Source organism: Xyrauchen texanus, chromosome 11 (genome assembly GCF_025860055.1).
Source record: "Xyrauchen texanus isolate HMW12.3.18 chromosome 11, RBS_HiC_50CHRs, whole genome shotgun sequence".
NCBI classification, from domain to species: domain Eukaryota; kingdom Metazoa; phylum Chordata; class Actinopteri; order Cypriniformes; family Catostomidae; genus Xyrauchen; species Xyrauchen texanus.
This window is the reverse complement of record NC_068286.1, coordinates 34,308,289-34,326,401: the sequence shown is the minus strand read 5'-3', so window position 1 is coordinate 34,326,401 and position 18,113 is coordinate 34,308,289. Positions and strand designations below refer to the sequence as shown.

General features: G+C 42.0%; 1 protein-coding gene across 2 annotated transcripts in view; it reads right to left on the bottom strand.

Moving 5' to 3' along the window:
- Positions 1–7,376: 7,376 nt before the first annotated feature.
- The window catches only part of LOC127651427 (sodium/glucose cotransporter 5-like), a 39,588-nt gene continuing 28,851 nt past the window's right edge, over positions 7,377–18,113 (bottom strand). For both annotated transcript variants that reach the window (XM_052137246.1, XM_052137247.1), the window contains 5 exons: positions 17,101–17,251; positions 16,397–16,565; positions 10,366–10,581; positions 9,802–9,892; positions 7,377–8,656 (listed from right to left, as the gene is read on the bottom strand). In XM_052137246.1, the coding sequence (XP_051993206.1) occupies positions 8,460–8,656; positions 9,802–9,892; positions 10,366–10,581; positions 16,397–16,565; positions 17,101–17,251 (824 nt within the window). In that variant the 3' untranslated portion in view covers positions 7,377–8,459. The remainder of the gene's footprint in view (positions 8,657–9,801; positions 9,893–10,365; positions 10,582–16,396; positions 16,566–17,100; positions 17,252–18,113) is intronic.

The following is an 18,113-nucleotide window of genomic DNA, read 5'->3' as shown; positions in this document are numbered from 1 at the left end:
GATTTTCATCTCTTCAGCGAAGCTCTTCGCGATCGCTGACCTGGAAGCCGCGTCGCCGTTCGAGGGGCATCAAGCAAGCGTGGACAGCGCTAGAAGAAGCTGGCCGTCTCAGCCACCTTCAGCCATCCTGCGAGCTACGCCATCCGACGACGTATCCTTTATATTCAGCAAGCTAGTTCTTACTGAACTATTCACAAAAGAGTACGAGCGTCTTTTTCAAGATGCCTCGCTCCACTTGCGCCTCATGTCGCGCTCTTCTCAGCACCGGAGACCGCCACATCATCTGCGATCTCTGCCTGGGACTGGGACACGCAGAGCTCGCCCTCACTGAGGGCGGATGCGATTTCTGCGAGGAGCTACCGATGTCGACCCTGCGGGCTCGACTCGGCGCTCAAAGCAGAAGCCGCCGCCGCTTTACATTCCGCCAAGCAGAAAGAAGCGCCGCTCACAAAGGCTGCCGGAAACTGTGGTTGAAGCGACTGCCTCGCCGGAGCCTCTCCCTCGAGCATCGCTATCCTCCACGCCGGCCGCAGCTGCTGCCATCTCGATGAACCATGAACCGTGCCATGAACTGCTGTTCCATGCATGGCGTCGACAGCTCCTCTGCAGGCGTCACGGATCAGCCTCCTGCACGAGCCTCTTCACAGCCCAGCTCAACCAACTCAGGACTTCGCAGCGTCGACAGGGCGGCAGCCTCCTCGACACAGGCCGCCGACCGCCTCGGGCCTCGATGTAAGGTCACCGCCTGAGCAGGCACAGCAACAGACTCGTCGGCTAACTTTGTTCGAAGCAATCGACCGCTCAGTCACCACCGTGGCCGACCACCGCAAGCTTGTGCTCCCTGTCTAGGCCCTGTCTCAGGCTACTACAGTGGTGAATTTAGCAGCCAACAGCCGTGACACTGCCACGCATCTGCTCTGCACTCCAAGGCCGCTTTTACGACGATCCAAATAAATCTTGTAAAGAGCAAACATGTCTTATGGGTAGAACATGTGCCCAGGCAACCCAGTGTTCACCTCTACACACAAGCATCGTCACATTCCTTGCCCCTATCAGAGCATCGCCGCATAAAGCTGTTACTAACCGCCGAAGCGCCAGAGTCAATGAAGGCCTCGCTGACTGTGACGCGAGCCATTCTCTGGCCGCCTGTCACACGACCAGCCCTATGTGGAGAAAATGTGCCCACAATCCAGTGTTCACCTCTACACACAAGCACTACATGTCTCGTGTCCCCACCAGAGCATGCTCACATGAAGCGTTACTGAACCGCCGAGTGTTAGAGTCAATAAAGTCACCCAAGCGCATGAGCCTCATTCTCTGCCGCGCTCTGTTACACGCCAGCAAACATTCCTCTGTGTGTAAGTCCCTGTTCATGACTATGCTTCACAGCATCAAGTCAACAGATGTGACTCTTCCCCATTCATTCCAATCGGAAGTCACTCACAAACAGCCTGTTCATGCTGTCTGCGAGCAATCATGCATAAACACACTAAACGCGCCACACATTTTGTTCAGCTCTGTGTGCGGCAATCAGAGCGAATTGGCCATTCACCCTCTAGCTGTTACGCTTCAAAGCGTGGGAAGCTATTCCAGGGATATCCAAGTGGGTGTTAAGCACAATACAACAGGGCTATTTGCTACAGTTCGATCGCCGCCCTCCTCGCTTCAGAGCGCGCTCGAAACCACTGTGAACACGGAAGCAGCGTGCATGCTTCGCTCAGAAATAGCAAGCCTTCTGTGCAAAAGGGCCATAGAGAAAGTGCCACCCTCTCTGAGTGAGTCGGGGCTTTACAGCCGTTATTTTCTTGTTCCCAAGAAAGACGGCGCCTCAGACCCATATTAGATCTCAGGGTTTTGAACAAGGTGCTTGCAAAAAGACCATTCAAAATGCTTACAATCAGGAAACTCCTCACGATGTGCGCCAGGGGACTGGTTTATTTCTCTCGATCTGAAAGATGCATACTTTCAGATTCAGGTAAATCCCCGTCACAGGCCATTCTTGAGATTCGCCTCGACGGCCAGGTTTATCAATACACCGTCCTCCCGCTCGGCCTGTCCTTAGCACCCGTACTTTCACGAAGTGCATGGATGCGGCGCCGCACTCCCTGCGGAGTCAGGGTTTGCGAATTTTGAACTATTTGGACGACTGGCTGATTATGGCACAGTCACATATGGAGCTTCTGTCTCACAGAGCAGTTCTCCTCAGCCATCTGAACAGTTTGGGTCTTGCAGTCAATTGGACCAAGAGCTCACTACAGCCCAGTCAGACAATTTCCTTCCTTGAATAGAACTAGACTCCGTGGCAATGACGGCTCGCTTATCTACACAGCGCGCCGTGTTCAGCTTAACTAGCAGCATCTTTTCAGATGAACAGCCTCACGCTCTGAAGAAATTCCAGAGAGTGCTAGGTTACATGGCCTCAGCTGCAGCAGTACTTCAGCTGGGTTTACAGCACATCGCTCGCTTCAGCATTGGCTAAACACCAGCTGCTCGCCGGGCTTGGGCCACAGGCCGCCAGCCCATCAAGGTGACTCAGACCTGTATATCAGCTCTGCAGCCCTGGACAGTGGCCGAATGGTATCAGCAGGGAGTGACAATGGGAGCTGTATCTCGCCGAAAGTCATCTCGACAGACGCCGCCCAACACGGGTTGGGGCGCGGTCCGCGAGGGCTCTCCGGTTTTCGGCCTATGGTCAGTTCAGGAAAAGCTCCTTCACATAAATTGTCTGGAAATGATAGCGGTCGAGTACGCCGCGGCGCTTTCTCCCGGTCATTCAGGGTCACCACGCCCTGGTCCGCTCGGACAACAGATCTGTGGTATCCTACCTAAACCGCCAGGGCGGTGTCAGATCCAGGAACCTCTTCCATCTGATCTAAACGCATACTGAGTTGGTCCCAGTGCCACCTGCGCCGCTGAGGGCGACGCACGCACCAGGCCACCTGAACGACGGCCCGGACAGACTGTCCAGAGACAATATTCCCCAGGGAATGGTCCCTGCACGCTCAAACAGTCCAGACGCTATGGCACCTATTCGGCAGAGCAGAGATAGACCTCTTTAGCGCCCAAAGAGAACTCTCACTGCCCAATATTTTTCTCGAAGCGAGGACGCGCTGGCCCAGGACTGGCCCAGACGCCCGCTTACGCCTTCCCTCCCGCCTCGCTATTGCCACAGGTAATGCAGAGGATCAGGGAAACGCGCCACTCAGTGCTCCTCATAGCCCCGCTGGGAGAATCAGACATGGTTCCCGGAGCTTACGCAGCTGTCACTGACAGCGCCGTGGCCCATCCCAGTGAGAGCAGATCTCCTCTCTCAAGCTCGCGGCACAATCTGGCATCCCCACCCAGAGCGCTGGGCTCTGCATGCGTGGGTGATCAACGACTACCCGTCGCTCTAATAAACACCATCATACACGCTAGAGCCCCTTCCACGAGAAGACTCTATGCGTCAAAATGGTCTGTGTTCTCAAAATGGTGCACCGACAGAGACCTGGAACCGCGGACATCTGGGGTGTCGTCGCTGCTCGTATTTCTACAAGAGCTGCTGGATAAGGGCAGATCCCCATCCACGCCAAAGTGTATGTGGCGGCCGCTGCGGCGTTCGCTGAACCCCTGCACGGCCAGTCATGGGGTAAAAACGAGCTGGTCATCCGCTTCCTCAGGGAAGCTAGAAGGATGAACCCCCGCGCCCCATCGGTTCCTATCTGGGATCTTTCTATAGTTATCGAAACTATGAAAGCCCCCCTTTCGAACCACTTCAATCCGTGGATTTGAAATACCTTTCACTCAAAACCGTTTTCTGACTGCCCTGTCATCAGTCAAACGTGTGGGAGACCTTCACGCGCTGTCTGTCAGCGCTGCGTGTCTTGAGTTTGGACCAAGTGACTCCAAGGTCATTTTAAAGCCTAGACACGGCTATGTTCCCAAGGTGATCGGTACTCCTTTCAGAGCACAGGTCATTTCCCTATCGGCGCTGCCAGCACCCGATAGCTTAACGCGACGCCAATCTCCTTTGCCCGATCAGAGCACTGAGATTGTATACTGCGCGCTCCGCCGCTTTCAGACGCTCTGAGCAGCTTTTCGCTTCGCTCGAGGGCACACCAAAGGTCTCGCTCAAAACAGACACTATCTAGATGGATAGTGGATGCTATTGCTGCTGCATATGCGTCAAAAGACCTGCCATGCCCGTTGGGCATTAGGGCTCACTCCACTAGAGGCATGGCATCCTCGTGGGCATGGTCCAGCAGGATTTCCATTCACGACATATGTGTGGCAGCGGGATGGACTTCCCTCCACCTTTGTCAGATTTTACAATATGGAAGTGCCCGCTCTGCAGGCAAAACTACTAGCGGTTTAATATGCTACAGCTCCCCTGGTGAGCTGCACTGATGGGACACATTCCACACAGACCGGCACCGCCGCTCTGTCGTTCCCTTCCCACTATGTGCTTATGTATTACACAATCAATGACCCGCATTCTTGCCGGCCAAATATTATTTCCCCACTCATAAGGGCTCCCCGGTCCCCCTTAATTCCCTGGGGCTCATACAGTGGATGCTTGAGCGCACGGCGTTGACAATGGGTTCCCGTGAGCGTAAGCTAGCTTACGCAATACGAGAGAACCTCTCGTAAGAGAACGTGATCGGTTACCTAACGTAACCTCGGTTCTCTCTAGATGAGGGAACGAGTATTGCGTAGCCGGCCGTCCTCGCGCCACGAGCGACTTTTCGCTTCAGTCAATGAAAACCAGGGTTCCAGCCTACGAACTACGCTTATGTGCACTCTAGTCACGCCCATTTTGGCGGGCTTTGATACAGTGAGCGCGCGGACGCCTCTCATTGGATGCGAGTTCGCCCAAGCTCGTCTATAGGCTGCAGCAGTTGCCGCAGAGCAACCTATGAGCTCGCTAGCTAGCCCGCTCAAGGTCTGCAGCTGCCGCACTGCGTTGACAATGGATACAAAAATTAAGGACAATTTTTTGGCTTCAATATCTCAGAAAAGATGAATCTTTCCCGTAGCGTAAGCTAGCTTACGCAATACTCGTTCCCTCATCTAGAGAGAACCGAGGTTACGTTAGGTAACGATACGTTTTATTGTATGTTTTACAGTATGATATTGTTTTATGAACAGTATTTTTTGTGTTTCATTCTTCTTAAATTTCTTTCATAAACATTGAAGACTACTGAGGTGATAAATAATGAGTATTTTTTTCCACAGTGTTTAAATAATTTATTTTACTATACCAATTTAAAGTAGCAGACCTGAGAGATGGGGGAGTGTTCAGAACATGTTTGAAAACAGTCATTATTTTTGCAATTAAATTTGATGCCATGCACTATAATAATTTAATTATTATAATTTAAATTTTTATTGTTGTTTCAGAAAAATTACCATAAATATTTCTGTACACCTCAAGTAATGATAAAAATAAATTATAAGCTATAATTTGATGACCCACTGATTAAATAAACCGAATATACTGTATGTTTTATTTTATAAATAATTAGAAATATATTTTAAATAATGCCACCATTGATTAAATATTTTAGTGTTATTTTTTTGGGGTTCCTTCCATTGGAACATCCTTCCATTCCCATCCCATCACATCCCATCCCATCCCAGACAGTTGTGTTTGATGTATTGCTGCTACATAGTGTTGTTGTGGTCATCATCTATTGTTGTAAATAGTGAGTTGAAGGTAACTTGTTGACATTAACCTTAATCATTGTGTGTAGTATTTGATGTATTGCTACTACATAGTATTGCTGTGGTTGACATCTACTGTTGTAAATAGTGAGTTGAAGGTAACTTGCTGACATTAACCTTAATCATTGTGTAAATATTGTAAATAGTAAATACTAGTTAAGTGTGGAAGCTGTAGGGAGGTGGGTGCCATTTTGTTCAACCTTTTATCCTTTCTCCTGTATTTTGGTTAGTGAGGGAGGTAGGGAAGTTAATGTTATTTATTTGCACTTTTTCTTTGATAGGTAAGGTAGTTTTGACTCTCCAACAGATGTTTAAGTTTAGTTTGTTTTGGCCTTTGCCCCCTCCTGAAGCCTTTTTGACTTCCTTCTCTTGTTCTGAATAATTAAATGATTTGTTTTGGATTTTAAACTTGAGTGATTATTTAGCACTGATGGGGGAACATGCCACACACATGACGGACATGTCCGTAAACTATCTCTCTCTCCCGCACGATCCTCTGCAGTCAACCTTTATCCCTCTCAAAGGCTTGATTAGCCTAATGCGGGACCGGGTGTGTAGCATCACGACCCGGCCCCGCCCTCCGCCCTGCCACATTCCTCCCTCGTTCTCTCACACCCCCCCCCTCTTTCCCTGGGGGAGGGCGTGCCCTAACCCCTGTCTGCTGGCAGGTCATCCCCATCTACCTGGACGAGGGAGGGGATAAGGGGAGGGAAACAGAAATACTTAAACTGGGGGGGTACTTTCTGTAACAGTGTAGTACCTCCCAAAAAACACTGTAAAATTTAAAAGAGAGGGAAAAGGCCAACGCAGAGCGGCAGTGAGAGAGAGAGAGAGGAGAGAGAGATGAAAAAAAACGTACTCGCCAGTTTTCTGATACGCCGTAGCTTGTTCCTCGGCCACTCCTCCACCCTCTATCGGGTGACAGCCGCGCCTCTCCGGGCGGATCAGAGGCAGACCTCCAGCCCCTGGCGGACGGAACGCCCCGCCGCATTCTCGGGGAACAGAAGGGGTCTCCCCGCTCCTGGCAGCGGTTCTCCCGCTCCCCGCTCATGGATGGCGGTCTCAAACCTCGTCGCGTTTCAGTGGCCGGTAGGCGACTCCTGCGCCCCTGCGTGCCCTGACTGCTCCGGGTGGTTGGTTGGGAGCCCCTTCTCTCCTCGCGGTCGGCTCCGTTGGGGTGGACGGTACTGGCGAGAACTCTACTACGGCGTATCCCTCCTCCTTCCCGGGTTTCCGGCACCAGTGTAAAGAGATCAATGGAAAGGAGGAGGCGAGAACCGGCTTTTCAATATAAATAATATTTTAATGAGAAACTTCAAACAGAAGACACAAACACACATGACGGACATGTCATGTCCATAAACTCTGTAAATCTCTCTCTCCCGCACGATCCTCTGCAGTCGACCTTTATCCCTCTCGGGAGGCTTGATTAGCCTAATACGGGACCGGGTGTGTAGGATCACGACCCGGCTCCACCCTCTGCCCTGCCACAGTAATGTATTAAAGTATTTACTTAAAAGTATTTATATTAGATTACAGTAACTAATTACTTTGTAATCAGATTAAACCCGACAGTTGCTTCTTACAAAGAGAATATTGCACTTGCTATTCATATTTAAAGATAAAAACACTGTTTGCTTCTTTGTTTTTAATATAATTTTTATTTTATTTGCATTTCCACAATAAAACAAATCAATTAAGAGAAAACAAAATGATAAATATGGAAAAGCCAGAAATATTAAACATTTAATCTGTCATGCAACCTTCTCTTGTAACATTCTGTTTTTCTGTACTTCAAATCATTTACAAGATGTTCTTACAATTATATTATCTATAGATATTCTCATGCTATTATTTAAATAATTACAAAGGTACAGATTACTTAATAATTACTTAAGTAATTTACATTACATTAAATTACTGTTTAATCACTTTTCATATATTTCTAAGAAGCAAAATGACACTTTAATTTACACCCACCACTTTTGGGAGGATCTGGTAATGAGCATACAATTACAAACATCAATTGACACCAAGATCTTACTAAATACATACCATTTTGGCTTTTAAACAAACCTGAAAATTATACATTTTCAATCCACCATGAGAAAAATCATACAGCATATGCTTTATAACTACATATCAGTCAAAAGTTGGGGCTCACTTGAATAAATTATGATTCTGATTATCTTTAAACCCTTTTGATCTAAAGGCTTACAATAAACTTATATGCAGATATTTGTTATGCAGATAAATACAAGTAAATATGTATGAATTTCTTTGCAAACCTAAAATATTTATGTATTATTTAATTCTTTATTTTAAAGATTAAAATAAGATTTGATTTGTTTAATATTTTTGGTCAAGTTTTGTTTAATTTATATATTTGGTATAATATTATTTTATAGTTTTAATGATTTTACTATTATTACAAAATGTGGAAAAGGGTGTAGTAATAATAATAAAGAATAGGTAGATGTGTCCAAACTTTTGACTGGTAGTGTTCCTCCAGTATGAACCCTACATAACTACTGTATCTGCATAATTTTTTCACAAAACATGTGATGCTGATACTGATACAAAAAAAATATGAACCAATCATGCAGGCATATTTTTTTATATGTAATTATGTACAGTAAATAATAAGTAAAATCACAAATGTTTGTCTAAGATATATGGAAGAGTATGGTGATAAATGTGTAACGAAAAGACAAAACCTCAATATGTGTGACAGTGTTTTTGTGTATGTGGGTATGCTATGCATAGTAAGCGTAAAGAAAGATGTTAACACACATGAGAATGATAGCATTGACACAGCAGAAACGAGACCAGAAGGGATCCTCTCTGGCCCCTTGAATCATAGGTGGTGGTGTCCCAGGTACGGATTGGACCGGTCGTGGACTACAAAACCCAACGGTGCGGACACACCTACCTCTACGCACAGACTCACAGCCTTTATGGATGAAAAAAAAATGTGATGGAAAAACAGAAAAATGAGATGGGAAGAAAATAGACTGAAAATCGAGTGGCTTTGATGGCGTCCCTTACAAAAAGTACTGTGGCGATAACATGGTACAGGTATGGTAATTGCACGTGCTTTGATATACACTGTACTCTGGTACTGTACATACTGTATATCAAGGTATTTACATACAAGGTTGGGGAGTAACAGAATAAATGTAACGGGATTACATATTTAAAATACAAAATATAAGTAACTGTATTCCACTACAGTTACAATTTAAATAATTGGTAATTAGAATACAGTTACATTTAAAAGTATTTTGATTATTGAAGAGATTACTTTGTATTTTATTGTCATTTGTTTCATTTAATAGTTAGCCCTTTCAGATGGAAAACATTTATAAATATAAATGATGCGATCCAAAGTGCATTTGAACAGCAGTGAAAAACTTTCTTATGATGTGTTACATTCATACAAGCAGACAGAGAAGTAAGTTTGGAGCAGAAGAAATAGAAATAAACCTTGTGTAAATGGTCAGCTTTATGCTAAGCTAAAGGCTATTTCTAGCATTTTAGAATGCTAGAAATATGATCATATTTTTTTATCAAGAAAATTCCCGTTGGATCATAATTTCTTTTTTTCTAGGAAGACCTTTGATATTAGGGCAAACATTTTATTCTTGATAATAAAATGCATAACAACACTGCATAAGATATTTAGGTTTTTACATGGTACTTCAAAATAATTTAAAGAGATATACAGTAGTAATATTTATTTCAGAGAAATATTGCACAAACACTTTTCACACTGATCTGCATACAAGCACACTGTAGTATTTAGTCATTTAATATGCTTACTGCAGCAAGCTTTCAAGCTTTCAAAATACCCCAAAAATGTCAATTGGTATTTGTTTTTAGTTTCTTATGTGTGTTCACACGCATATAATACTCGCTTTTGTTTTGTCAACTGATACACAGATGTATAACACCACCACGCCCCAATGAATAGACTGCACAATTTTTTCAGAGATCTATCATCGGCCCTCTGCAGTAAGCTACGATCACACCTCCATTCTGCGGCAGGAAACAGGATTAGTGCCTGTGTGTGTGTGTGCGTGTGTGTCTGCTCCATACCTTCTGTCCTGCGGCTGAGTGTAGTAACTTTCTGTAAAGGTATTTCTCTCTCAGTGCTGTTGTTGAGTGTCCACCAGGTAAGATTATGAGTCTAAAACAAAATAAAACTGGACAGTAATCATAATAGTCCTATTGGTAACTATAATGTGTGTTTTAAAAGATCTATATGGGGAAATTAAGTTGTGTTGTTTATTTGCATGCATGTTTGCATTTTTGTATTCACTTAAGGAATTATGCAGATCAGTTAACAAATAGAGTTTGCAAAAAGTACAAACACACCCAAAAATCTGTGGTAACACTTTACAATCAGGTTGAATTCATTGACATGCATTTGTTAACATGAACTATCAATGAACAACACAGCATTAATTAATCTTGGTTGATGCTAATTTATACAGGCTGTTTAGTGAATTTGGCCTCTAGTTTTGTTTTGCCTAAGACTTGTATTTTTTTGGATCCTTTGGGATTGGTTCCAAAATAAGAAGGAAATTCCAATAGGAATTCTGTATTTCTAGGATTAAAAAAAACTAGTGTAATAATAATGTAAAATTATTTGAATATTACCTGTTCTTCAGTGGGTGGTGGAGTTAGTAGGCTGATTACCACAACAACAATAGCAGTGAAGGTGCAGAGGATGATGGCAAAGTACAGGTAGTGTACGCTCCGTAGGACAGAGGGTGCAGGGTCAAACACACTGCAGCGTGGAGGAGGGTATACAAACTCTAGGACCATCCGACTCAACCCCACCGCTAATCCCACCATTAGACCCCAGAATGCTCCCTATGTATACAATATACAACAAAACACACGTTGGAAAACTTTTTTTTAAAGTCTCCTTAAAGGGATAGTTCACCCAAAAATGAATATTGTGACATTGTTCACTCACACATGTCATTCCAAACCTGTATGATTTTATATCTTCAGTGGAAAACATCTAGGTTACTGTTGTAACCCCCATTCCCTGATGGAGGGAATGAGACATTGTGTCGGTGAAGTGACACTAGGGGTCTCTCTTGAGAGCCTCAGTTGCCCCTGAGCTTTGAGAAAAGGCCATTGAGAATTGCCGAACAGAATTTGCATGTTCCACCCCTGGACATACGGGTATAAAAGGAGGGAATCCTGCATCTGTTTAGTCAGGTTTTGCATTGAGGAGCCAAGAATAAGGTACGGCCGTTACAGTGGTTGGTACGGTGATGTGGCAAGAGGGACACAACGTCTCGTTCCCTCCATCAGGGAACAGGGGTTACAACAGTAAACTAGACGTTCCCCTTCTGTCACTCACTCGACGTTGTGTCGGTGAAGTGACACTAGGGGTCCTTATCCAATAACGCTACGACACTGAACCGCGTTACGTGAACTGCTGATGCGTGTGCAAGCAAGCTGTTGCGTGCCAGAGGAGCAGCCCTCGCCAGGCTGCATGTAACCTTCCCCAATGCCCCATAAAAACGTCATACACTTTTTAGGTTCCCTGCATCCCTCTTCTATTAGGGGGGGGGACAAGCGGCGTGCCAAGCATGGAAGCAGGCTGTGCCAGCTGCGGCCTTTTCTCTCTCTATGTTTACCATAGGGCTGTTAGAAGCAGCTGGGGCCATCTAACACTATAACGCGCATCGGGGAAGGTGTTCTTTTCCGACTCCTATTATTTCATGGGGGAAAAGACCCTGCGGAGACCACATCCTGCCCAGGCTGGGGAGGTCACATGTGGCAAATACCTGCCTTTATGTGCTTTTTAGCTTTTTTAAGTTTTGGTCACTATACACTTGCACTGAATGGACCTAGCTGAGATATTCTTCTAAAAATCTTTGTTTGTGTTTAGCAGAAAAAAGAAAGTCATTTTTGGGTGAACTATTCCTCTTACTATTACTTTTTACATGCTTCAGATATTTGAAGGAAACACTGAATGAACTCTGAGTTGAGATCCACCACATAAATTCTGGCATGGCAAGCACATATTTGCTTATTCAAGGTACTTAAGGGTGGAGCATGTGGTGAAAGTCCCCTGAATAGCCAAGAATTCCTGTAAAATACTGTTATCCAATATATAATCGTGGGGTGCCTGATATTTATCTACAGTAGGTATTTTGCCAAAAAACACATTTTGCATAGGGAAAGTAAAAATTACAATCACATAAGTTAAGAAGTTATGTAACTTCTCAACTTGCATGCTTATTCTTATACTAGTTTTTGCATAAACACAGTAATTCACATGCACACACACTCACACAAATATGTTTATAGTAATGCCAGCTTGAGAGTTAAAGTGTTTTCAGCAGGAAAGTTTCCTTTTTCTCAAGGCATGCTAAGCTTTCACAACAACAACAATCCCTTAAAGAGTTTGTTTTCGCAGTTCTGTAGATTACTGAAAATATTTAGAAAGCAGTTATGCATATTGTAGTTCTGACTACCTCAACTATATCCTTAATGCCATGGGGTATGAGGGCTAACTTTCAAGTTCAAGACCCCTCAGGCTCAAACTAGCAAATTAGCACAAGAATTCAGAGATCCCACCCTCCCAGTTTTAAAGTTGAAGTGAAATGTTTTGTTTAGCAGGTTTGTATTCTTTTGTAAAACTACCAGTTTAACAGCTAATCCCATGAGGACTGTGCTACAGTCAACGGGAGCAATGAATGTTAGATTCTGTAAATCTAGGGCTCAACTGTCCATCTGAAACATACATTTTTGCCATTTTTGTTTCAAAACACTGTTACAAACTAAACAACATTTTTAATAGATTTTTAGCTTTTAAGTGTGAGTGGTGCTCGCCATACAAAACTCGCTACCAGGATGCTATGTTCTAAATAGTTAGAGTCGCTTTGCTGTGCAGTTGCTAGGGTGTTGCTAGGTGGTTGCAAGGGTGTTCTGGGTCATTACTAGGTGAAGACTCTCAAGACTGCTCAAAAGGATCCACACCCAAATCTCCTAAGTAGTTCCTCTTTAGGTTAGAGGTTTTGAAAAACCCCTACCATATGGACAATAGTAATGTAGCACAACACTGGTTCCAGAAGTAAAAATTCGATAACTTTTTTTTCAATAATGGAACTGATTCAGTGGAGAGAGAGAGGTGTAGTTATCAATGTGTGTGATTATATATATATATATATATATATATATATATATATACTGTATATATATATATATATATATATATATATATATATATATATATATATATATATATATAATTATTATTTTATTTTAGTTTTTTTGTATGTGTATGTACTTATGTGTGACCACAGTGGTGTTTTTTGAGGGTCATGTGGGGTTTTATACACACCTAAATTAATTTAATGAGATAAACGAATGTGATGTTTCTAGCTATATGTACTTCATCAGACTTACCGTGAGACAAGTATGGGTTTTTGAACACAGATTTTTCATGTACTCACTCTGTAATGAACATTTGTTAAATGTTCCAAAACATTTTCTACGTAGTTTTAACAATAACTTATAAAACTTTAAAGATATGAGCTCTGAGGTTGTTAATAGATGATATACTATGCTTCTGTTGAAATCATCAGTCTGAGTTATTTCAACTTAATTTTTTGAGAACCATGTTTCATAGTGGAATTTCTGGTGAAGAACTACACTACCCATGATCCTGAGGGGGAAAATCCACCAATAAGAGAATCATGGCAAATAAACTGCGGCAAAAGAGCCCAGCAGTGACTGCCCACTCCCAAAATGCACTCTGAATAACATGACCGAGTCGGTCTCTCTACACTCTCAAAATACATATATATTTGTCTGCATCTAAATATTTTCAAAATAATTAATCACTAGACATTTCTGCTCTTTTTGTGTATTATGCACACTGCTCACACACACACATACACACACACACACACACGCACGCTGTTACTCTTTTTCAATAAATCTGTATCCCTGTTGATTCCTGGAAAAGATCTGACAGACACAATGCACACTGGTTTGTATAAAACATCAATACAGTAACAATAAACAAAAGATAATATGATGCAAGAAACAATATTACAGAATATTCAGACACTACTGAAGAGCCTAGGTGGAGCAACTTGTTTTTCTGGTTAATTAATCTACTTCAAAAGAACCCTTTACCGAACGATATAAATCACTTAGGTCTAGATCAAAGTTTCCACTAAGAAATGTTGGTGTTGTCCAATGTGTCCAGGAATTATAAAATTGACCAGACAAATTGGAAAAAAATCATCTAATTTCAGTTTAATTTAAAATAACGCCCATCATGGAATCAGAGTCTAATAAATAAATAATAATAAAACATTCAAATGTGGACAAAGCAAAAAACAATCTGTAATTTGCCAGATATCTTTATGCTTACAAAGAAATACTAAAATAACAAAAATCATTAGGTTATATGTGTCTATGGGTTAGGTGATATGAATAATATTGTGGCATGGGGGTGGCCATGTGTCAGTCTGCGGGAGAGGGAGAGTGGTAAGGCTTGTCACCTGGGTCGTAATTATCTCTAACACCTGTCTCTCATTATTGTGATGGCAGAGGGAGACCTGAAAAGGCACACCAGAGCATCAGCGAGGCGAGAGTGACCAGAGAGCATGACAGTCCAGAACCGAGAAAGTGTTATTATTGAGAGTGTTTGAATTTATTTAAAAACTATTTTCTTTGTCATTGACGGTTACCATCGATTGTGTGTTTAAGGAATAAAACGACTGACCTTGAACATGCTTTGTTGTCTCTTGACTCCCCCATTGCCCACAAACTAAGATCCTTTTACCAATATGCTTCTCATCCGACGCATCTGTGTTTCATGTGAGTGTTGCGCACGTGAGTCCAACAGGCCTCCCGGTATTTACAGGAAAGTGCAGAGTGATATAACTCACACTCCTAAACCCTATAATGCTGTGTGTATCAAACATGATGCACAATGTTTGATGGCTCCTGTTTCACTCTCTGTTCAAACTGAAAAGCCAAATAAATGATGGTATGTAAGTTTCACATGTTTATGGCACCATCTAGTGGTTAATTGTAAAAAGTGGTTTCAATGTTTATATCGATCTATTTAAAATGGCGTTGGACTTGTGTGAAAAGTGCCTCTTTTTTCAGGATAAACGAAGGCTTATTTTAATAAAAATGCAGCTTGCTCTGTCATTATAAAGATCTCATTATTTTACATTAAAAGCTATTATGAATCCATCTTACCTTAAGCTCACAGATTACATCATAAATTCCTGAGACTCAGTGAAAAAGTTTTAAAATTCCCTTTTTTTAAATGTCAATATAGTGTTTGATGCATATAATACATATGATAAAAACAGTATTGAAAACAAAAATATTTTATTCATATTGTATTTGATGTGCTGAATTCAACTGTGCTAGATTTCAATCCATATTTAGAGACCAAGTAGAGGAAGTTGTCTTTGGCCAAACTCTCAAACATTTGATATCTCTGAAAAGCCCAGGGTGTCCTCTGATAATAGCCCAAGGTTTACCACTGTGGCATTTATGGGCTAAGAAAAACTTAAATAAAAAATGTCCAACCAAAAAAAGGAATTGCTAGGCCTTAGGAGGACAATGACCTTTAAAGCCTATATATCAAATATGATACATAAAAAAAAAAAAAAAAAAAACGTGTGCAAATTAAAACATTTTTTATGATTTATTTTTATAGTTTATCTAGAGGTAATAAAAACAGTGTAATTTAAAAAATTTAATCTGACAATTCTTTCATTATACAGGGTTTATAATTTTTGACCCAGTGAAAACCCTGAGAGAAAAACGGCTCCACAGAATGGGACCACTCCACAGAAGATGGGCTTGTTATTAAAACAGGTGCAAGATGATCTGATGTGGATTTAATCTGTTTTATCCCCTCAAAATTAAGCACGCAACAAAAATATTATGAAAGTCAAAAGATGCGCTCCGCATTATTTCGGTCACGCATTTTTTTTTTTTGGTCCTGCCTGAAGTGTTAGAATTTGTGTAAGTTATGTGTAAGGGAAGATCTTGAGCTTATGGAGAAATTGTATAATAATAATATTGGTCAACAAAATCTATCTATCTATCTATCCGTCCGTCCGTCCGCCCTCCCTCCCTCTACACTGACGCATTGAAAGAGCAAGGCCAGATATTCCACTTTAGAGAAGTGCCGTTTCTTAAAGCACATGATTGTAAATTTCTGCATGTAAATATGCACATAGTCTTTGTAAGGATGTTTACTGTGGCAGCGGGGGCATGGTCAAGTGCCTGTCCGGAGATAGAGAAGCAGTAAGGGCACTTACACCTGAGCTAAATTATGACTAACACCTGTCTCTAAACAGGTAAGCAGGGGGAGAGTGGCATAAAAAGAGCCACACTGCCAGCAGGGAAGAGAGAGTCTGGGTCTGGAAGCCTATTGTGAAGCTGAAGTGTTTTGTAAAGTAAAAGCTTATCGTGAAGCTAGAGTTTAGGTGTGAAGCTGAAGTTTATTGTGAAGCTGGCGTGTTGTGGCGCCCCTGTTAAAGCCAATAAAAGCCCACTTACCTGAGTTGAAGGAACCTGTTTCCCTGTGTCCTCCTTGAAGTCTTTACATTTACTAAGGTCAGTTATGTGTTCATTCATTGTATTTGTGTGCACAGAGAAGTTAAAGACATTTTTACATTACCGCCTCATTAGTTCTTTTCCAGAAAACAGCCAATACAAATATAGCTGTGACTGGAGGGGCTAGATAACTTGTCACCGACTGGATGTAAACGTAGAGCTGACCGCTGTTGGCACTCTGAAGAATCGGGATCCAGACCACACTAATCACCACCAGAATAACAGTCACTATCCTGAAAAAAATAAACAGACACACATTTTATCATCTTAGCTTTTAGTATCATTCTACCTTTAATTGGGTTTCACCAACAGTTCTTATACAGTTTATGGAATATAAAATGGAAAGTTGTTGGTTAATCAGGTAATTAGCTAATGTGATTTCTCCAAGTCTCAAGTAGACTACTATATATGAGACCTTAATCAGAAATATTTGCATCTTACTGTAATTTCGGGACACTCCAAAAGCATTTCTTAAAAATAGATACATTTAGAAGAGAAACACAATTTCATTAGATATTAAGATTGATTTTTATTATGAAGGATTTCGCTTATGGCCCCCATATGCTTGGAAACAGCCCTGATACCACGGCTGAGTACGTTTGAGTTCATAAATCATTCTTATATTTGTACATGTGATTGCTTTTGCATAGACAAACACCATGATATTATAATTTTATGACATGTATTTTCAAGTCATAATGATTGATGGCTTTACAGTATATTGGAATCTCAGTTCTACACATTAACTGCAAACACACACATACACACCTGCCAACCAGCAACAGTTCCTTCTCAGTAGCACCTCTGCGATACTTCTTCCAGATGTCCATGGTGAAGAGTGTGCTACTGCTATTGAAAATGGAGGTCAGTGATGACATTAGAGCGGCCATCATTACAGCTATCATTAACCCTCGGAGGCCTGGAACACACAATTTCTGTGTCAATTCATTTCATTTCAACTTGGTATTTTTTTATAGATAATTTTCTTAGACAATGTGAAGAGAATTTTCTAAAAAGCTACTTCAAAAGCCTGCCAGATTACCAAATACATTCAATTCCTTTACAATATACACACATTCACTCTTTGTCTTAAGCCGGATTCGCTGAAAACTGCTCCGTTCATGTTTTCACATTAACCATTATGAATGACATACAAATCACGTACTGTACATAAAATATTTTAAATTTAAGATGGCAAATTTCACCAAATGGTGAATAGCTTGCATTCTTGTATATTACTGTCTGTCGGTACAACGTTTCAATCATAAAACAGTGGTCAAATATTGCATGTTTAGTTAGATACTTATATCTCACATGACACAAACACTCTTGACCTGAACTGCTTTCGGATGTGCATTGCTGGAATAATCCAGAAAGTTCCCGCTCAGCTTCTTAAATTTGAGTCCCGCCTTCACCTATTTTGATCTCATATGACATTGACAAGCGGTGTTAGACTACTGAGCATGGTAAAATATAACTTTTTAAACCATTATATTATTTCTGCCCCAACTTAATGATAATTAGACAGCGGCGCATAATGGATTGCAGCAGAATAGCAACAAGGATATCAAATGTTGTTGGGGGGGGGCAATCTTGCCATATCTGATTATTGGGGGGTTGGGACTTACTACTCACAGTATATTGTGGTTGCAGCTCTGCACACATTTTCTCAGGCAACTTCATCAGGTGCCATCTGGGTTTTTTAATGTACCCTGGGTGCTTGCCGGCTTTCTTTACCTCCACTATCTGCTTCAAGTCTTTCATTTCCAAAAAACTTTATT